This window comes from Silurus meridionalis, chromosome 18 (genome assembly GCF_014805685.1).
Source record: "Silurus meridionalis isolate SWU-2019-XX chromosome 18, ASM1480568v1, whole genome shotgun sequence".
In the NCBI taxonomy this organism is placed as follows: Eukaryota; Metazoa; Chordata; class Actinopteri; order Siluriformes; family Siluridae; genus Silurus; species Silurus meridionalis.
In genome coordinates this window covers 24,797,405-24,819,904 of record NC_060901.1, presented here as the reverse complement: position 1 = coordinate 24,819,904, position 22,500 = coordinate 24,797,405, and the positions used below count along the sequence as shown (strand labels likewise).

At 42.8% G+C, this 22,500-nt stretch overlaps 2 protein-coding genes across 2 annotated transcripts in view; one reads left to right on the top strand and one right to left on the bottom strand.

Annotated features, from left to right (window-relative positions):
- The window catches only part of gareml (GRB2 associated, regulator of MAPK1-like), a 21,845-nt gene extending 8,198 nt beyond the window's left edge, over positions 1-13,647 (top strand). The window contains exons 2-6 of the mRNA XM_046872615.1: positions 226-366; positions 4,364-4,494; positions 7,816-8,925; positions 10,514-10,680; positions 11,456-13,647. Coding sequence (XP_046728571.1) covers positions 226-366; positions 4,364-4,494; positions 7,816-8,925; positions 10,514-10,680; positions 11,456-12,185 — 2,279 coding nt within the window. The 3' untranslated portion in view covers positions 12,186-13,647. The remainder of the gene's footprint in view (positions 1-225; positions 367-4,363; positions 4,495-7,815; positions 8,926-10,513; positions 10,681-11,455) is intronic.
- Positions 13,648-14,709: 1,062 nt separating this feature from the next.
- The window catches only part of hadhaa (hydroxyacyl-CoA dehydrogenase trifunctional multienzyme complex subunit alpha a), a 13,859-nt gene continuing 6,068 nt past the window's right edge, over positions 14,710-22,500 (bottom strand). Inside the window, 10 exon segments of the mRNA XM_046872616.1 lie at positions 14,710-16,147; positions 17,257-17,402; positions 17,877-17,991; positions 18,077-18,272; positions 18,397-18,465; positions 18,609-18,749; positions 19,207-19,293; positions 19,444-19,615; positions 21,289-21,423; positions 22,205-22,314. Coding sequence (XP_046728572.1) covers positions 16,002-16,147; positions 17,257-17,402; positions 17,877-17,991; positions 18,077-18,272; positions 18,397-18,465; positions 18,609-18,749; positions 19,207-19,293; positions 19,444-19,615; positions 21,289-21,423; positions 22,205-22,314 — 1,317 coding nt within the window. The 3' untranslated portion in view covers positions 14,710-16,001.

The window sequence follows — 22,500 nt, the reverse complement described above, 5'->3', positions numbered from 1 at the left end:
TGGATGATGCTGGTGATCATGTTAGGGTACAGTGTTTGGGTACATTAGAAAAAGGTGGAAAGATGGTAATGCAGCACATGGAATGCTGGAAATAGAAATGGGGAGATGATGGCAGTAGGACTACCGGGATGGAAATTATGGTGTGGTGTGAAGATGGTACCTACAGGATGGGGTTTGACCTGATGTAATTGTTTATTTGTTATTTATGTCACCGTTTCTCTGTAGGTGAGAATGTGGAAGGGTTGTCCGAGGAAGACGTCGTCCTCTTACACTCATGCCGGCAGTGGACTACAGTCACCGCTCACTCGCTCGAGGAGGGGCATTACGTCATTGGACCCAAGATCGACATCCCGCTGCAGTATCAGGGTAAGACACAAACATGGCAAGTGCTTTGAAGGTGAAGAAGCAGAAAAGGAAGCTTTATGAGAAATTATCTCAACCGTCGCATATAAAGTTGCAATAATTGCAGAGAATCATAACCTCTATTTTAACTGGCCAACAAAACTAACAGCAATTGCGGTATTTGCATTGATGTTTACATCTTTCATATGATGTACTGATCATGCTGTATATGCAAACTGCAAAAAACGGCAAAGGTCCTAGTAGTTACCCTTGAGGAACTCCCCCCCCTTCCATCCCTCCATGCTCTACCACTACACCACACTCCCTCCATCCTCTACCACTACTCTGTGCTCCATCCATCCACCATGCTCCCTCCATCCTCTACCACTACACCACACTCCCTCCATCCTCTATTACTACACAACATTCCCTCCATCTTCTATCACTACACCACACTCCCTCCATCCTCTACCACTACACCACACTCCCGCCATTCTCTATCACCATATCACACTCCCTTCATCCTCTACCAGTACACCATGCTCCCTCCAATCTTTATCACTACACCACGCTCTCTCCATCCTCTACCACTACACCACACTTCCTTCATCCTCAATCACTACACCACACTCCTCCATCCTTTATCACTACACCATGCTCCCTTCATCCTCTACCACTACACCACACCCTCCATCCTCTACCACTACACCACACTCCCTCCATCCTCTACCACTACTCTGTGCTCCATCCATCCACCATGCTCCCTCCATCCTCTACCACTACACCACACTCCCTCCATCTTCTATCACTAAAACACGCTCCCTCCATCCTATATTACTACACCATGCTCTCTCCATCCTCTACCACTACTCTGTGCTCCATCCATCTACCACACTCCCTCTATCCTCTACCACTTCATTATGCTCCCTCTGTCCTCTACCATTACACAATGGTGTGTAACAGCACAGATTGTACTATAGTGTGTGTATGTGTGTGTCTTGTGTGTGTATATGACCTCACTGTTGCTGATTGGTCTTGTTATATAACCCAAAAATATTCCCCTGTTGCTGTTTTCTTAATCAATCAAACACACACACACACACACACACACACACACACACACACACACACACACACACACACACACACACACACACACACAGTGGTGAATAGGAAAAGAAGGAAGAAGATCGCATCATCACCATGCCATTAATACAAAATCTGACGGAAGCCATTTGAGTGTGTATATTATATTGAGTGTGTGTGTGTTTGTTTGAGTGTGTAATGTTTTTAGTCAGTGGGGTTTCCGGCGTCAGTTATCTCATTCACAAAGTCGTCTTCGCATGACTTCATCCTGACATCATTGTCAATTCCGCTGAAATTCCGCATCCGAAATACCGAACACTCAGAAGTTCCTCTCCTGGGAGCACCGTTACCCAATATACCCGTCTCCGGCACCATGAGGTCATGTGACCAATGAGATCACCTACAAGGGTTTCCGGCGTCAACAAGACGCCGGGATGAAGGCGAGAGAGAGAGGGAGGGATGGAGGGATGAGATCATCATTGCCCTTCAGTCTGCCACTGATAACGGTGATGATGATGGTTGATGATGATGATGATGGTGTTCAAGGTGCTGAGATTTGACACCAATCACACAAACACTAGAGACTCGTAACGGAAAGCTTGAGCGCATCAGCAGTCGTTTTTATCTCTTTTTTTTATGAATGAGGTGTCGCTATAGAAACCAGGAAATGAATGAAACCTGGTGGAAAATGAATGCACACCTTCCGACCAATCAGAATTCAGGATGGAGCAGCACTGTGGTATTAGATTTATTACACAATCTAGAGATAAATGGTTAAATAATGATGATGAAGATGATGATGATGATGATGATGATGATGATGATGATGATGATGATGATGATGATGATGAAGATGATGATAATGGTGAGGCTTAAACCTTATAGCAAGAGTGAACAGGAGAAAGAGAAAGGACAAGTGGAGTGTAACCTAATCCACTCTTCCCTGGAGACGATTGGAAGTTCCTGCTGCGTCTGCATAGAGTTGTACACACACACACACACACACACACACACACACACACACACACACACACACACACATGGTCCAGCTGCAGCTAACACGTTAATGTTAATCTTCATCTGCTCCCGGAAAATACACTGACCCTCAGTCAAGCAAAAACATTTACATTGTGTGTGTGTGTGTGTGTGTGTGTGTGTGTGTGTGTGGAAGTGAGTAATAAGCTCTCCCATAGAGACTGGCTCTCAAATAGAGACACTGAGACATCAAGACTGTGAATGAAATGGAGCGAGACATCCAGACAATAGGAAGAAAAGGGGGGATTATAAACGCTCTCCTGAACGTTGCTACACACACACACACACACACACACACACACACACACACACACACACACACACACACACACAATGTAAATGTTTTTGCTGGACTGAGGGTCAGTGTATTTTCAGTGTTCCATATACATGAAAAGGACTGTAATCAGTGTAATCAAAAGCCAAGTATAGAGATAGATAGATAGATAGATAGATAGATAGATAGATAGATAGATAGATAGATAGATAGATAGATAGATAGATAGATAGATAGATAGATAGATAGATAGATAGATAGATGACTAAGAACTAATGCTGTATTTGACAAAAAATTTAAATTAGAAAAGAAACAGACGATGGAAAGATTGGATGTACACCTGAATTCCGAGTTTAGCAACTGACTATTGCTGGTGCGTAACGAGCGTTTACTGTAAAGCGTTTTACAATAAAAGTGATAGTGTGCAGGGAATTTTGGTGTCATTACCAGTCAGGACGTCATGATCGTGTCCTGACCTGGGGGTTTCCAAGAAACAGCTGTGATGATGCGTGTGGTGGAACATCTAAACCATATTGTACTTGATCATGTTTAGCACTTTGTAGCTCGGACATGTGGAGATAAAAATACGTAATTCTTCCTTCGGATGTCATAAGTACTGTATGCAATTACCGAAACAGTCAATAGGTGGCGCTTAACCAGACTCGAAAGTGACTGTGATTGGGTTAATGATTTTGGAAAGGTGTTTCTCTGATGAGAGCTCAGTTAGACGTAGATGTAATATTGTGATGTAGTAAATACGCTAGAGTTTCTTTGGACTTTTTGGATTTTCTGAAAGATTTAAATTATAAAAGTATTAAAGTTATATACAAACTTTTTGAATCTGTATCTGAGGAGAAGGTCAGAGTGTTTAAGTTCTGCAAAAGGTTCAGCGGAGGGACTGTAGGATTCCCCAGCAAAGAAAGCCGTGTGTGTGTGTGTGTGTGTGTGTGTGTGTGTGTGTGTGTGTGTGTGTGTGTGTTGGCGAGGACTAAGCAGTGTTGCTAGGAGACAAATACACCCGGGCCTTCTTGCGTGTGTGTGTGTGTGTGTGTGTGAAGTGAGTGAATGAATATGAGAGGTTTCTATAGAGATCAGGAAGAATGACAATCTCTCTCTCTCTCTCTCTCTCTCTCTCTCTCTCTCTCTCTCTCTCTCTCTCTCTGTCTACCACTTTTTCAGGCAGTTTTATGTTTCAACAGGTTATAGAGCAATTTACCTGTCTGTATGTCTGTCTGTCTGTCTGTCTGTATGTCCTTCTGTGTGCCTGTCTGTCTGTATGTCTGCTTGTCTGTCTGTATGTCCTTGTGTGTGCCTGTCTGTGTGCCTGTCTGCCTGTGTGTCTGTGTTACACGTACGAAGACATTTACAACAAAACAGTTAAAGCTTTTTCACAAACCGCTTTGCACTTTTGCGTTCTCTTTCCTGTAGAAACTTCACAAAAACACACAATTTGTCTTCCCAGGAAAGTAAAAATCACAAAAAGGCATACAAAAATGAACAGAAATCCCAAGGTCATTTTATGACACTGATATCGACGCTTCTGCTAGAGACAAATGCGTTTGCTCAATGGGAATTGTAACTAACTGTACGGTTTCTGTTCTCATGCTCACCTCCTTTTATCTGTAGGAAAGTTTAAGTTGCTGGATCAGGACCGGGATGTCCGGGAGCCGGTCCAGTACTTCGCGAGCGTGGAGGAAATCGCCGGAACGTTCCCCGATCGAGTGTTCGTCATGGAGCCGATCACATTCAGCATGAAGGTATGGATGGTATCTTTACTTAATTATGTTATTATAATTTATTCTATTAGATTTCTATGCAATCAAAATATGTTAAATCGGCATATTGACAATATTTTCATTACACGTTTTATTTTTACGATTTTGGTTCAGTAGCAGGTCTAATAAAGGATCATTGGGTGGGAATTCCAGGTGGGAACTTTTGATGCTGATGTATGTTACTATTTATTTAGTGAAATAGACTGTGTCTATACTGTGATAGAAGAGGATCTGCAAGAGTGAAAGGAAAAGTGTATAGGACTGTGCTGAGACCTGCGATGTTGGTGGAGGTAGCAGAGCTGAAGATGTTGAGGTGACGACGATGGACAGTATTAGAAATTAGTTTATTAGAGGGACAGCGCATGTAGGACGTTTTGGTGACAAGGTGAGGGAGGTGAAATTGAGATTGTTTGGAGGGACATGGGGTATATCGGTAGGAGAATGCTGAGGATGGAGACACCAGGAAGGAGGAAAAGAGAAAGACCAAGGAGGAGGTTTATGGATGTGGTGAGGGAAGACATGCAGGTAGTTGGTTTGAAAGAGGCAGATGTAGAGGACAGGGGGGAATGGAGATGGATGAGCCGCTGTGGAGACCACTAATGGGAGCAGTCGAAAGAAGACTGTTTCTATACATGTAAATACTTCTTGGTATATTATCATAATGTCATCATGTGGTTTTTAGTGTTGAGTAATCAAGTTGACCTCACATTTTGGTAAGCTACTGTTGACAGTTAGGATTCCAGATGTGCAGATATTTTATTTTATTTTTATATTTTAATAATGATGACCCTGTGCCACCATTATGAGGGTTTAGGGTGGAAAGAAAACAGTGGCGTCTGAGGGAAAGTTTTGATGATTCACAGTTTCAGATATCCAGATTACTCCTAAATGTCAGCGTCTGATACAATTGCTGCTAAATACAGATCAGCTGTAAGATGTGCATATTTATTTCTATTGTTCACACATGCAGTATAAAAAGACTTTCTGGTGCTTTTTTTGAGTCAATTTGGTTGAATTGATCATGTTTATCGAATTATTCAGATTTTTTTGCTACAGCCAATAAGCTAGCTATTAGTTCCACTAGCTATGCAGCTAGCTATAGCCAACCCCACTGTGTTCATAAGCAGCTTTGCTAACAGTGTCTACTTTATATGCACTTTCAAATTTCACTTTGTTAAGCGTGAGAACTTTGATTCATAGTTGCTTTGTTGGAGCTTCAGCGCTAGACAGAGGCTCACAATAGATAAAATTTATAACTAGTGATTACTGAAAGACTGTGTGTGTGTGTGTGTGTGTGTGTGTGTGTGTGTGTGTGTGTTTTTTAAAAAAAAGTCAACATCTACGTTCCCAAACGGCATTCCCTCACAGGACTGACATTAACTGTGTGTGTCTGTGTGTGTGTGTGTGTGTGTGTGTGTGTCAGGTCATGTTTGTCCTCTTTCCTCTAGTTCGACCTCTTCACTTGATAAATGGGGTTGAGAACTCTCCACATGCAGACACATTTCAGCCAGCCGTTATTTATAACTACTGTAATTGTGTGTGTGTGTGTGTGTGTGTGTGTGTGTGTGTGTGTCTGTGTGTGTGTGTGTGTGTGTGTGTGCCTTCCCCAGGCCTGTCTCCGTGTCTGTAAAATAATGGCTGCTACTGCATTTTCTGTTTACCAGCAATTTAAACTTTATGGCCTATAATTAGGTTTCAGATGTATTTTAATTGAGTGTGGCTAAATATATTGCCGAGTCATATCTCTGCTAAGTGCCACGATAAGCTTGGGCACAAAGATTACTTACTGTTGAGGAGGAAAAGACCATTTTTGCAGCAGTAGTTCAGCCAAAACTGCCAAAACAACCAATCAAGCATTAACAGCATGAACTTCTTCAGCAGTTTGAGCTACAGGAGCTCCCCATCAATGAGCCTCAGCTGCCCACGACCCTGTCACCGGTTGACCACTAATCTTTCCTTGGACCACTTTTGATAGATACTGACCACTGCAGACCGGGAACATCCCACAAGAGCTGCAGTTTTGGAGACCCTCTGACCCAGTCGTCTAGACTATATACAGAGCAACCTCGATACTCGTGGGGGTTATGTTCTATTACGTTCTTTTGACTCTCGTCTTTTAATGGTTCCTTTTTTAAGGGGAATTGTACATGTACTGTACTGTAAACTCAACACAATCTGTGAATTACTTGTCATAAATGTTTTATTTATTACTTTAAATGAATACCACAATAATAAAATAGTTTTTCAAACATTTTTATATAATTTATTAGCACATAATCTGTTTTCTTCTCGCGAAGTAACAGATTTTTCCTGAGTTACTCGCGAGTGTCAAGGTCACGAATATCGAGGTTCCACTGTATATACTGTATATATATATATTGTCCAGTTATTACTAAATACTGCAAACATTGGTAGTTCCTCACATTTACATGGCTAATTTGTAACCTGCTGTTCTCCATGTAACTCCATGTAGAACAATCATTCCCATTCTCGGCACATGGGGGCGTGGCTTAACGTTTGGTCTACAGGTACTCGTTGCGCTTGTGTAGTAAATTTGTTTGCATTTGTATGTATTTTGGTGAAATTGGGATGTTTTACACAACTCTCAAATGACATTTGGATGAATGTGTGATTAGAACAATATAATATTAAATTACATTTACAGCATTTTGCCGATGCCCTTATCCAGGGCGACTTGCATTCATCTCAGTTACACAGCTGAGCAATTGAAAGCTAAGGGCCTTGATCCAGCAGCCAACAGTGACAGTTGGTGGTGCTGGGATTTGAACACGTGACCCTCCGGACACAAGTCCAACATCTTACCCACTGGGCTACCAGCATAAAACTAACAACACAAAATAAATTATTTTTTAACAATGGACAATGTCCAAAAGCAGATTTACAGAGATAAAGAGTACAGATGTGAATTTTAAATGTATAAATTAGCGTTTAGGTGTATCCTTAATGAGCAAACCAGTGGCGACTGAGATGGAGACCAGAATCAAAATGGAACCCATTCTCATCTAGCTGACTCCAAATGTTGAGGTTATCAACTGTTCCTTCATGGAAACTCAAGTGTAAAACTGTTGTACATTAGACAATAATCTTGAAGCAGATATGAGGATGAGTGTGTGTACCTTTGATAGATCCAGTAATTTTCCATTCATTTTCCATTCATTTTAAATGATCACGCGATCAAATTACTCATAATATACACATATAACTAAATATTTTTCTCTTTACCTTTATTTTTTATTTTCTTTATTACTCATTATCCCTCTCTCTCTCTTTCTCTCTCTGTAGGTGGTTTCAGGTGAGTTCAGCGAGGACAGTGAGGTGTATAATTTTTCCCTGCAGGCGGGAGATGAACTGACGCCGATGGGCCGGGCCGAGCTGCTCTGCGTCCAGTCTGCTCGCGAGAAATCGCGGCTGGCGGCATTGTTGCGCCGGCTGGGCAGAGTAAGCGGGGCTTCAGGACGTCCCACCCGCACCAAGCTGCCCTGTTTGATTTGCCTGAACCAGCGGACGAGGGAGAGTGTGCGGTTGCCCCTGCAGTGCCGGGGCCGTTTCTGCACCCGCTCGCCACTGGAGCTGCGCATGCAGGCAGGCGAGCACACCCTACGCACCATCATCGAACGTGTACGGCTGCCTGTCAATGTAGCGGTACCACCGCAACCACCACCTCCACCTCGCAGCCGCTATGACCAGCACACCATTCGCCAGGGCCAGCGATACAAGCTGCTCGCCATCGTCAGCCGAACCGTCGTGCTCTGCTGCGTCCTGCGCAAGCAGGAAGTGACGGCGTCGCACTTCCTCTTGCTTAATGACATGCCGCGTTTCACGCTGCCCGATGGCTTGCTACGTGATGACCCTGTCTACCAGCGGGCGGTGCTGCTGAGTGCGCTGCGCTGCCAGGAAACCTTCGACCCGGACGATTATTCCCGGGCCGTGCGGGAGGTCAAGGTAGACCTGACTGAGGAGTGTGTGAGCCCACGAAGGATACGAGTGTATCCCGTATTCTCGCCACAAAGACTCTCACTGTGTGTGTATGGGGGCGGAGCCATCACACCCGCACCAACTCCAGGCTCCAGGGACTCACTGGGAGAAACACAAACTCCCCCTGGTGGTGAAGGAGAGCGAGAGGGTGTGAGCGAAGGGGAAGAGAGAGAGTATGTCACCCCTGATTGGCCCACAGAGGCACAGGAGATCCCGTACGAAGAGCTTTGGACCAATCAGAGTGGTGGAAGCTATGCAGAGGTTCCTGAAAGCACAGTGAAGGCTGAGCACAACCTCATATCCTTCCATTCAACCTCCTCTTTGGATGGGACTGTGGGCTCCACTCATATTGCGATGGTGCAGATGGAGGCAGGACGAGTACCGACTCCACCCCCTGTTCCGCCCAAATCAGAAGCTGTGAGTAGGAACCTTTCTGGGTCATTAGTCACAATCCAGGATTCATGGTCATTGTGTGTGACTTCTCAAACCACTAATTACTATTAAATGTCAGCACTTTATTTTTAAAACGTTGTCTGTGTCAAACGTGTATCTGATATCACAGATAACCTGGTAAAGACAGAGGAAAGGTTTGCGTAACCTGTTTCCACTTGTTACAATACAAACAATTAACATTACGTGAGAATTTAAAGCCCCAGCGCTGCTCATCAGCCGTGTTAAAGATGATGAATCCGTTAGCCGAAGCTTCGCTTGAGCAGATTTGGGGCTTTATTCATTAATCAATAGCTCTCCTTACACAAGGTTTAAGATGCGTCTATGAGTGCGTTCCTCTCTTTTTCCTATTCCCTTTGCACTTTTCTCATCGTCTCTCTGCCATTCTCTTATCGAAGAAGTCATTATTGGATGCCAGCAGATTACTTGAACACAGGTCAAGGCTCCTGGGACACACACACATACGTACACTTCCACACACATATACGGGGTCATGTATGTTCCTCTACAGTACTCCAGGATCTCTAAAGGGCCATAAAGCCGCACAGATCTGAACCAAGAACTAAATAATTGATACAGCTTTTACAGGCCGAGTAATGGGTCCACATTTACGGGAAGTGAGCACGAACAGACACACACACACACACACACACACACACACACACACACACACACACACACACACACACACACACAACATCGCTATTGAAACTTTACTGTATCATCAGCTCTATAGAAGCGATTACAGCTCTGACAACTGAAATTATGGCCTTTCTATGCCCTGTCTTGCCTTTTCTCTCTTGCGCTCTCTACTCTTTCCCTTCTCCTGTATGCTCCCACGCAAATTTTCTGCTCTGGCCCTGTAATTTAGTTAACCAAAACACACACATACAGACACATACACACAAAACTCCCTGGTGGATCTGGACAGGAAGGCAGCTTGCTCAGAAGGCTGAGAAGGAAATGCGGACAGATATTATTTAGATTAACAGACGTCACAGGACTCCTGATCCATGTGAGCCAAACCCCAAACACTATATCACTATATGTGTTTGCCCGACTGAACAAAAATCACAAGAGCCTTGAGAAAATGAAGTGTCCAAAATCAAACCCGGGAGCCACTTTTTCCTGTACCGTTTTGCGCTAATGGCCATCTGTTATTCATTTCTTCAGTGAGTTATGAAATAGGGTTTCCAGGGGGACGAGACAGCAATGTGACACTGTACCACCCACCTACACACTCACACACAGCATTTTGTTTGACTGTGCAAAGGTTATGCTTAAGAAGTGACATTAACTTACAAGCTCGAACCATTTGTACAGTATTAAATCACACTGTATACAATTGAACAGATAGAACGCTTAATCAGACACTGCTAAATAAAAGGCCAAGATTGTCTCAAAAAAGTTCAGCAAAAAATAAAAAAGATGGTAATTGTCTCAACAGATTAATTGAATGCATCTCATTGAAAGTACACTGAAAGCTGCCGTGCACCAATATTTCGACGAATGTTCTCGAAAGTACGTAGAAACTAATCTGAGTTTTCCCTGCTAGGTGAAGGAGGAGTGTCGGTTTTTGAATGCTCCTCCGGTTCCACCTCGCTGTGCTAATGTTGGAGGCCCAACCCCCAGTCCTCCAGTGCCACCACGTTTCCTTAAAGCTCCGGCTGTCAATGCACGCAGTCCAAATGTGTCTTTTTACTCCTCAGGCCTGCAGGAGAGGTAACTACTCACATACATTATTTAAAAAAATGGTTTATACATTCATGTACTTGTTTTAAGGGTGGTATCTCATCCCTTATTCGATCCTTTATATCATTCTTTAGTCCAGTTCTCCCTCATTCAGCTCAGCACCAAGCTAATCAACCAGCTAAATGGCTAGTCCATCACCTAGCTAATCTTGTAGACCATCCCCAGCTCATCCTCTGTTTCAGCTGCCAATTCAATTGCTAGTCCACCCCCAGCTTTTTCTCTATTCCATTTCTCAGCTTCTTAATTTACCTCAGATCGTTCTCTAGCCCATGATCCTGCTTCACCCTTAGCCCACCCTCCATCTTAAACCCTTGTCTATCCCCAGCACATCCTCTAGTCCATCTCTATCCTAACATGTAGTTCATCTTCCAGCTCACCCTCTACTCCAACACCAGCTCATCTGTTTTATCTGCCAATTTAACCCCTAATCTGTTCTCCAGCTCATAGTTTATTCTATCCATCAGCTCAATCTCTATTCTATCCTCAGATCATACTATAGTCCATCCTATAGCTCCACCACAAGCCAAGCCCTAATTTTAACCCTTTGTCTATCCCTTAAGTCTGTCCATAAATCAGCCCCCAGCAAATCCTGAATTCACCTCTATCTATAATTCTCGATTCTATTGGTCCACTCCTAAATTTAGATACTGGTCTATCCCTTGATTCCTCATCCAACAGATATATCATCAATTTTATACAAATATCAATGTGTTTTTATATTCTTTATCTCTTTATTTTCCCCCAGCTCTGGTCCTCGCAGTGGCAGCAATTCTCCCTCTCCAGACTCCTACTCCCTCTACTGTTATCCTTGCACATGGGCTGATTGTGTTACCTCAGACCCCTCAGTATCACCAGACCCTAACCAGACTGCACAGGCCTGCTGGTCACATCCCCGCACTGGCGGCGTTTTTACTTCCAACATTCTAAACACGCCCCTCCTTAGCACAGACTCTGCCCACAAAAACTACTCGACCTGTCCCCGACCACGCCCGGCTGCACAGAACCGCTTTGCCCCATTCGGCGCTCTGAACCCTTTCGCCAATCCAGGGCATGCCTCATCTGATTGGCTTGCCACAGGCCGGAAATCCCCTAGTCTGATGTCTGACCTCATTAGCAGCACTCCTCAGGAGCCTCAAGCCAATCAGGAAACAAGCCCGGTTCCTCCACCCAGACCGTTAAAAAGCTTAGAGGAGGAACCGTCTGTGACTTCCACAGTGAGGGGTGCGGAAGGTGGAGCCGGGTTGTCATGGCGACCCCCAGCAGATCTGTGCTGGCTCTCGGTGGAAGAGGTGTCATCCTGCCTACGCTTCATCGGGCTGGCGGACGATGTGATTGGTCTGTTCAGCCGAGAGAGGATTGACGGGTCGATATTCACCCAACTAACTGAGGAAATCCTGTCTGAAGACTTCAGCCTTACCAAACTGCAGGTCAAAAAGATCATGCAGTTCATTAAGGGCTGGAGACCCAAGATATGAGCCTTTAGACAGACAGACACACACACACAGACACACACACATGCATTCTATGAACAATATGCATGATGGTACATTCAAAATGAAGGTTGGTTTCCACAGAGGTTCCTTGACCTTCTGAGGCATAAAACGGGTCTCTGAACAGTTCCAACATGAGTATCTGTTAAACACTGCAGAACAGATTGGTTGTTGGGTGAAAATAACGGCAGTACAACAACTCTTCCTGGTCTATGGAATAGAAATGAAATGTTACAGGAACTAAAATCAGCAAGTGAAAATGAATCATCTTGAGTTTATTAACAGATCTGTGCAGGAAAAAACATACAAGCTCCAGATATAAGGTACCTCACTATGAAAAAAATCACTATTGTTAACTTGCTAAACTGAAAAGATTTCTCAGTTTTTGGAAGATGTTCATGTGGAATAAAGTGTTAAGTGCCATAGTTCCTGACAAAAGGTCCCAGAACAGGTACTCCTAGTGGACAAACATCAAATTGCAGTATTGGTCCAGTAATGGTCTGTAAAGGATGATCTATTATAGGATATAAACTCAGAGCTCTCAAAGTTCTTGAGTTCTTGAGAAAGGTTCCTCTGTTGGTAATGTGCCTAATATCGAACAGTAATAGCATAATCGTGTGTATGTGTGTGGTAAAATGAAGAGATGCACACATGTTCATGCCACACTCATGCTGATTTATTTTACGGAGTTGGATCACTCAGAGTTCAGCTGCTGAACCGTATCAGACTACTGAATTGTATCAGTGTATGCGTGTCTGTGTGTGAGAAAGTCAAAGTAAGTATAAACCTCAGTGTGTGTGTGTGTGTGTGTGTGTGTGCTGGCTTTGAAAAGAAAGATTTTATATATTTAAATAAATACCACTGTCAGTACAGAGCTTCTTTAAGGGATCATCTCTAAACTCCACTCCTGCACAGACTTGGTTTCTGGGGACCCTCTGAAAATTACACCTCTTTTAAAAAAAACAACAACTCATCCACTAAGGACTAAAGGACTACTTAGAGATGATCTGGTTTATAATTTTTTTTTCTTCTTTACATTGCCGGTCACAGAGGTGATAACACACTGCTCAGAATGAGGTGCCTTTAGATGAACTATAATGGATATAAAAGGAATAAAGGATAATTCTGCTATATTTTAAAGAAACTTTTTTTTCTTTCAACTGTCTTTGATTCATCTCTGTCGTGATTTTGTTGCACGTGTAGACTGTAGGAACGTCGTTAAATGATGGGTTGCGGATGATTGTCACTGCGTCTCTGAACAATTAAGGCTCTGTAGCAGTGTTTTAGGGCCCTGAGTATAGAGTCTGAGTATACTAACCCACACATATTACTGTTTTTCTTTTTTTTCTTTTTTTTAGTAGAGTCACTGCTGCATCACAAACTGACCTCGACTTCAACTGATTGATTATTGATGGATTGTTGATTAAAGTCACTTCGAGTCGTAGAACACTGTGTTCCTGCTGTGATTCATTCTGAAAGATGAGGTCATTATGACATCTAAACTTATCAGGACTTTCCACTGACATTACACAACTAATTAATGAGACTGCACCTAAATAGAACTCTAACCTAAAAGTAAGTTTTCCTTATGGGGACCAGCAAAATGTCCTCACAAGAGCAACATATTTGGTGCCCCCAAAGAAATCATACACTAACATAAAACCATGGCTTTAGTGATTGCTTAGCTTGAGATAAATGTGTGTGGGGCTTAAAAAAAAAAAAAGAGTTTAAAGGGTGTGAACACACTGTAATTAGGTGACAGTAATTAAATGCTTACTAAACACAGCTTTTTGTGTTCGAATGTGGTGTGTGTACGTGTGTGAGAGACAAGTAGCTGTGTAATGATGGGGTTTCAGCAGTGAACGTTTCAGTACACGTTTTACACCAAAACACACTCGTACTTACGGATTAGTCAAGGAATGGAAGTTGGATGGACGTTTTTAAAACAACGCAATCCCTGTGTAATCTTTACAAATGGTGTTATGTTTATTATATCCGTGTGTGTGTGTGTTTATTCATCTTTTCTTGACTTTCCCACCAAAATGTGAAATCCACTGGCTTCATTGTAGGAAAATTTGTCTGGGGTTAAAACGACATGGGAAAATAATGCGAAATTCAGTACCAGCTTCATGAACCTGAGTCAATAAAAAGTCCTTTCTGAATGACGCTCCTGAAAACTTTCACTGGTCAATCATTTTTGTACTCAAATGTGATTTGAAGAAAAATATCACCCGAACCTAAACAGTAGACCTGGTTTCCTGGCTACGTGATTCTAGATTCATATGAAGAATCTCACTAAAAAAAGAAGGAAGTTCTTTAGCATGAACACACATTTATATATAACCCCACTGATTTCTATAGAATGTTTATTTTGACTTTCTCACTTGATGCTAACTAGTGAGATTTGACTAGCTAGCTTTGAGTTAGCTGCTAGCTCCATTTTCCGCTAAATTAAATCCTTAAATGCTCACAAGTGAGAAAGATGTGTTTTCTCGAGTCATACAAAAAGTCAGAGACGTGATTTTTATTCAGAGAGAAAGACAAAAAGAAAATTATTTAGCAAAGCGTGAGTGATTTTAAATACACCAGCAGCCGGAATTTCCAAAGTCGTCACGCTGCGTAATTTTCTTTAGCTTCGTCGCAGGTACGGCTATGCTACAAATCGAAAATCACAAATATTACAAATCATTTGATGAATTGTCTGGTGAAATGGCAGTTCAAAGACCGTCACGTATGAAAATGAACCAAAATATAAAACGCTCAAGTTCAAGTGGAGGCAGGAATTAGCTTCTCAATGTACGCTAGTCTTCAACTGAAATGACGGTTAATTGGACGTTCTGCAGCAGGTCACGTGATTAAAACAATTCCCAAACATTAAGGCTTTATACATTTGATATGATGGGTTACAGGTACAGTGGTGCTTGAAAGTAAAAAGTGAACCCTTTTCAAATATTGCGTATTGTAGCATAAGTGAGAATCGCACAGGTTTTACACCAGGAAACAGAACCCGAATAAAACCACTTATTTAATTTGTTATTTATTTATTAAGGACAAAACAATCCAATATTACGCATCCGTGAGCAGGAGAAATACGTGAAACCCTGAGATTAGCCGTAACTATCAGGTGATGCAGGTGTTTACAGGAGACTCAGGTGAGAGTGATCAGATGCTGCTTGTTTTATAGACGAACCAGAGCTCCATCAAAGCCTGAGCTTCACAACGTGTTTGGCACAAACAAAGGCCAATATCTGAGGCCCTCTGAAAGATTTGTAGAATGTCATCAGGCCCCCCCCAATCATGTTTTGCACACAGCCCTATCCTGAGCGATTACAATTACCTTCAGCAGTTGATGTTTAAGGGCCTTGCTTAGGGGCCCAACAGTGGTAGCCTGGTGAGTTAACGAGAAAAGAAAAAAAAAGAAAGACAACGATAATAAACCCACATCGAATGCAACTACAGAACATTTAAAGATGTCAGGAAACAAGTCGATGCGTTACTGCTGCTCATTAAAGTTCACACCTATAATCAAAAACACACGTCCACATATTTATGCCACTCACAGCTACGTCATATTAGATAATTTACCTCTATTAATAAATGGCCAGGTCTCGTTTGATTCACTGGGTTCTCTCGATCTACCATTACTCCCTGCACTGATGCGTCATTACGTAATCATTCGGAAAATCCTAAACGGTTCACGGGCTTTTAAGCACCACTGTCTAAAGTTCCTCCTCAGGATGAAGCTTCAGGATGAAAGGGTGCATGGCTGCTATACATCTACGAAGCTTTGTACACTGAGGTTCACTTGTGGAACTTCTTGCTGGGGTCCTTGGCATAATCGAGGAGGAGCTGGCAGGGGGTGAACTGGTTTCCATACGCCTCTTCATAACGCCTCATCTTCTGAACAAGCTTATCAGCTCCGAACGAGTCCACGAAGCGGAAAGGACCTGGAAAACAACACATCGGCATTAAAGTGGAAAAAAAGTGTGGGTCTGATTAATACAAGTTGACATTTGTTTTGTTGTGTTACAGCCTTTTTCCCCAAAAGTCATTATTTTTCTCAGAATTCTATAAACAATACCTCATAATGACAATGTGAAAGTGTGTTTGCAAATTCATAAAAAAAAAAAGTTATTCACATGTACACAAGTATCCACAGCCTTTGCCTTGAAACTCAAAATTAAGCTCCAGTGCATTCTGTTTCCACTGATCCTCCTGTAGATGTTTCTACAACTTTATTGGAGTCAACCTGTGGTCAATTCAGTTGATTGGACATGATTATAAAGACACACGCATGTCTATATGGAGGTCCCATAGTTACAGTGCATGTCAGAGCACAACCCAATCCATGAAATCCAAGGACTTGTCTGTAGACCTCAGAGACAGGATTGTATCAAGGCACAGAAAGATTTCTGCAGCATTGAAGGTCCCAATGAGCACAGAGGCCTTAAATCATTCATAAATGGAAGAAACCACCAGGACACTATCTAAAGTGGAGCCACCAGGCCAAGGGATCGTGGGACGTTCCTTAGTCAAGGAGGTTGACCAAGAACCCGATGGTCACTCTGAAAGAGCTCCAGCATTTCTCTGTGAAGAGAGGAGAATCTTCCAGAAGGACATCTCTGCTGCACTCCACCAATCACCTGACGAGCCACTTAAACCTTGAGAAACAAAGATCGATCTCTTTGGCCTGAATGCCAAGCCTTCTGGTCTGAAAGAAACCAGGCACCGCTCATCACCTGGCCAATACCATCCCTACAGTGAAGCATGGTGGTGGAGGCAGCATCATGCTGTGGGGATGTTTTCAATGGCAGGAACTGGGAGACTGGTCAGGATCGAGGGAAAGATGAATGCAGCAATGTCGAGAGTTGTCTATAAAAAATTAAATGCTCCAGAGCAATCTTCAATACATAGCTAAAATAATAAAAGGAGTGGCTACGAGACGACTGTGAATGTCCTTGAGTGGCCCAGCCAGAGCCCAATTAAACATCATTGGAGAGGTCTAATTAATTAATTATATATATATATATAAATAAAAACAAACGTGTGCGTTTACCTCCCAGACAGGGTGGGAAACCCAGTCCAAACACAGCTCCGATGTCTCCCTGTACTGGATCGGGCAGAATTCCCTCCTGCAGACACAGGACCGCCTCGTTCACGAATCGGGACACAAGCCGATACTGTATGTCCTCATCTCCAGACCTACACCCACACAAAGCATTGTTCTTTCAGCATTCAGCTTAAACTGTAATAATTGTGGTAAAACAGTCCTCTGTGGAATTATAGCAATTATTAATAAAAGTAATAGAATAATATCAGGGCACATCACATCAGGAAGGTTCTAGAAAGCCAAAGAGCGCTCCAAACGTTGTTGCAGTCTGGATTCCGAGTGGCCAGAAGGTGGTGACAAAGTTTAAATAATTGCACTTTTTTATTTTTTTTATTTTTTTATTTGTTTTAAATACACTAGGCTCTAACAACATGAAACATAAAAAGATAAGTATCTTTAAGGGCCTTTTATTAATTGTGTCATGTACAAGGTATAAAACTCTCTAGGGTATACTGATATTGGAAAATAATTAACAGTATGCCATGACCAGGTTTTTAAATGTCTGCTTCCTACACTGTCCTGGTGTGTGTGCGTGTGTGTGTGTGTGTGTGTGGTGGGGCTCTTACACAGCAGATGGTGCCACCAGTTTGAACTTCTCCAGAATCTCCTCAGTTCCTGAGTTCAGCTGCTTATCCTTAGATTTGGCGGCATACACATAACATCCCTTCCCTGACTTCCGACCTGGACATAACAGACACACACAATTAAACCAGATTATTTAATCGTGGTATGATACTCGTTTCTTTCCTCCCTGATGCTCTTGTACCGATGAAGCCTTTCTGCACCATGGTCTTCAGCACCTCCACGTTCCCGCCTCCGAATCGGGACCCGAATGCCTTCCCGAGATCCTCTGCCACATGAGCCGCCACGTCCACACCGACCTCATCCACCAGGGTTGCCACACCAACGGGAAACCCAAAACCTTTCGTCAAGTCGTCAAGCTTCTTTGGCCCTACCCCTTCCTGGGGCACGGAGGGTGGAAAAAGGGGCGGAGTTATCACGGGTGATGGTGTAAGATTCTAGACAATGATACTAGTCCACTCGTTTGGTCAGGAAATAACCTGACATTAACTGACGCTTACACACCTGCAGCACTCGGATCGCCTCTGCGAGGGTCGGAGCCAGACAACGAGTCGTGTAGAATCCTGGACCATCCTGTAGGTAGGAAGGTAGACAGACAGACAGACAGACAGACATTCTTTACATTACACCAAAATTGACACAGACAGTATACTACATTTTTAGAGCTCACACACCATCATGTAATCTCGCACACACACACACACACACACACACACCTTGACCACGATGATTACTTTTCCCTGCTTAAGGCCGAGAGCGACAGCCGACGCGGTCGTGTCTTTTGACGTTTTGTCAGTGGTGATGATCTCCAACAACTGCATCTTATCCACTGGAGAGAAATAGTGCATCCCGATCACCTAAAACACACACAAACACAGGTCCAAGTGTAACCACTAGAGGTCGACTGATTCATCGGTTTTGCAGATGGTTGATTGCTGGAAGTATCAGCAAAAATCCATCTAATCTGATAGTTTTCCATGCTGTTTACTTAAAGTGTCTGTTATTCATCTTGGATGCAACTGTTTATTTATTTGAAGAACTACCTTTTGTTTCAGTTTGACTGCATAATCATAATTAAATAACCCATTTTACTTAATATTGATTAATATTATTAATATTTTTCCATTTAGCTCATTTTCAAAAATGTACATATTTTATACCAATAAAAAAAAGATATGAATTTTTTCTAACAAATCTCAATTTATTTATTTTTCAATTATTATAAGATTATATTTGTTTTTGCTCATAATTATTATATTGTTAATTTGGTTGTTTTAGATTTAGATTTTTTTTCCATAATCTTTATAAAATCACCTTCTCGGGTCTCTTGCTGACGGCGGCGATGTCTCGGATGGGCAACGCTGAAGTGTTGGAGGCAAAGATGCAGTGCGGAGGGGTCACCTGTGCGCACACACACACAGCATTATTTCTGTCTGCATTAGGACCATTTACAACCACTTCATTTGACAACCAATTAACAAGTAGAAAATAGCAGTGTAAAGTGTGTGGGTAAACATTGTGTGTGTGTGTGCGCGTGTTAGAATCACTTACAGCTTCCACTTCCTTCAGCACTTTGTGTTTGATGGCCAGATCCTCGAAAACGGCCTCAATAACCATGTCAGCCTTGTCAAAGCCGGTGTAGTCCACCTGCGAGGTCAGGAACGAGAGAGTAGAGTCTCTCTCAAACGAGGTTATGCTCCTCTTCTTCACCTTATCATTCAGCCTGAGAATAGAAAGAAAGAAAGAAAGGAGGTAAAACTGTAGTGAGGAAATTTAATATTCAAACAGATCATAGAAACTCATCAAAAAGTGAGTCAAACCTATGTCCGACTCCGCCCACTGGGCTTATGGACACGCCAAGCCATTGGTCAGCCATCGGGAACTCAAATTGGCTATTCCACTCAGCAAATGTGCACACGAGATAAAAACAGACAGAGTAAAGAGAAAACGCTGCGAACACCGGCTCACTGGTTTAGTGCGGTTTCTCTTCCTTCTTTATCCACCATAGGGGTGAACTGATTAATCGATACTGTTAGATTGCCGGAACTATCGACTATCTTGAAAAAATCCACGCTGGTAGGTTTTCCGACCCGTTGTCATTACAAGAGCGGCCTCTAGAGGCGAATCACTGACGCACATGCCGTTTTGTTTGTACGTACAAAAGTCTGCGCGCTGCATGGAGTGCGCTATATTCTATTTATTAACAGAATAGATTTATTAAAAGGTTCCCCGGTGGTCTAATGGTTAGGATGCGGCGCTCTCAATGATTCGGCCCGGGTTCGATCCCCGGTCAGGGAACCAAACCCCAGCCATTATAAAATGCAGTACTATTTTACTTGGGTGTGTTTTTTTTTTTTTTTTAACAGTATTCATTTCATCGGTTATCGTCAAGTACAATCCAACCTAGATATCGCTATCGGTAAAATCCACTATTAGTCGACCTCTTATCCACAAAAAGACGACCAAAGGGCGACAATGCCAGTGCCATCTGCAACTTAGCAGTCATGGTTAAAAAAAAAAAAAGCTACACGAGTCCGTTAGTAATGTTCGCAGCAGGTGTAAACGCTGCTTGCTTTATGTTTACGTACTGTATGTTCACAGTTCTAGCTCTTAGGAAAACCTGTTTAGATGCCAAAAGCAGACTACCGACACCTGCTGTTCTGGACGAGTTATGATCACTCACGCCAGTGCAGAACGTACACGCTAGCAATCGGCTGTAGAATGTCCGATTTAGCTTAGTGGTTAAGACAAAGGACTTTGGTTCCAAAAGGTCATAAGTTAAAATCCTAGCCACACCAGGCTGCCACTACTGTGCCGCTGAGCCTCTTAACCCCAAAGCCGCTCAGTCATATGAAGGAGATAAATGTCTGCCAAAATGCAATACATTTAAATAACCTTTCTAATAAATTCAGTGGGAAACATTAATTCACATCTGATTATTGTAATTATTGATTACATTTTCACCCTAATATACTGATTATGAGCATGCGACTAAAATGTATGTAATAAAAGCGAATCACTGCACCCTGGTGGATCTGTAATGCTACTACAGCTCTCATACAGTACACGAAACTCAAATGCTCACATATGCATAAAAAAAAAGCTTCGTCTCCCTCTGGTGGTCAAAATGTTTTTTTTACACTTGTCACATGCTCTTTACAGCACAGTAAAAATTCTCTCCACATATCCCAGCAATGTTAGGAAGCTGGGGTCAGAGCACAGTGTCAGCTATGATACAGCAACCCTGAAGCACTGAAGGTTAAGGGCCTTGCTAAAGAGCCCCATAATGGCAGCTTGGCGATATCGGGGCTTGAACCCCTTCCCCGACTTTCAACAGTAACCCAAAGCCTTAACCACTGAGCTACTACTTCCCATGAATGTGGGTATTGTCCTCACCCATTGTAGACCTGCTGTTGTCCTCTGGACAGTCCCTCCAGCGCTGTGTCCTTCAGGATTGTCGCCACACCCTTATCCACAGTTACCTGGGCAATACCTGCCCCCATAAGCCCTGCCCCCAGGATCGCCAGGGTCCTGAGAAAACACACACACACACACACACACACACACAGACACACACACACACACACACACACACACACACACACACACACACACACACACACACACACACACACACACACACACACACTTGTAGAAATCATCCTGAATGAAGATAAATAATTATTTCCCTCAAATATTAGCCAAAATTTTAGTATCTTCTCAATGGACACATGATGGTGTCCAGTATGTGTGGAGATGCCCTGGTAAAAAAAGTACAGAGAAAATGATGTTTCAGCGCCTACAGTCAAGCATGGTGGTGGCAGCATCATGGTCTGGGGCTGCATGAGTGCTGCTGGTACGTGATTCCAATATGTACTGTGACATTCTGGAGCAAAACATAATGCCTCTCTTCAGCAGTTCTCCAACATGAGACCTGAACCCTATTGAGCACCGGTGGGCCTCAAGCTCAAGTTGGAGAAGCGCCATGTGTCTGACATCCAGCAGCTCCATGATTTCATTATGGAGGAGTGGAAGAGGATCCCAGCAACAACCTGTGCAGCTCTGGTGAATTCCATACCCAGGAGGATTAAAGCAGTGATGGATAATAATGTGCTCACACACAATACAGAACAGTTTTGACACGTTCAATGAGGGTGCACTCACTTTGGTTGCCAGTCAAACAATTTTCATTTCTATAGTTGTGTCTTTTGAGAAGATCCTTAAATGTTTGCTGAAATGTAATTGGTCACTTTTGTGAGATACTCTACATATCACATCGGTGATCCCTCAGCGTTGGGCACTTTGTACTCACTTCACTTCTCTCTCTGGTTTTCCGAAATTATTCTTCTTACAGGTCACCTGACCCTGGTACAGACCAATGAGGCCTTGCGACTCCGGCGTCATCGCCAACTTTCCGAAGTTCTAATTTAATAAAAATCGGAGAAACCAGAAATTAGGATTCATTTTATTTATTATAAGAGTACGAGACAAAACACAGCATTCGGCTTGTATAGAGAACCTTTAAAAATGCTATAAAACCAATTGTATAAATAAAAAAAGTTTTAAAAAACGTAGAAATGTAAAATGTAGGTTTTGTAGAAAAATGTC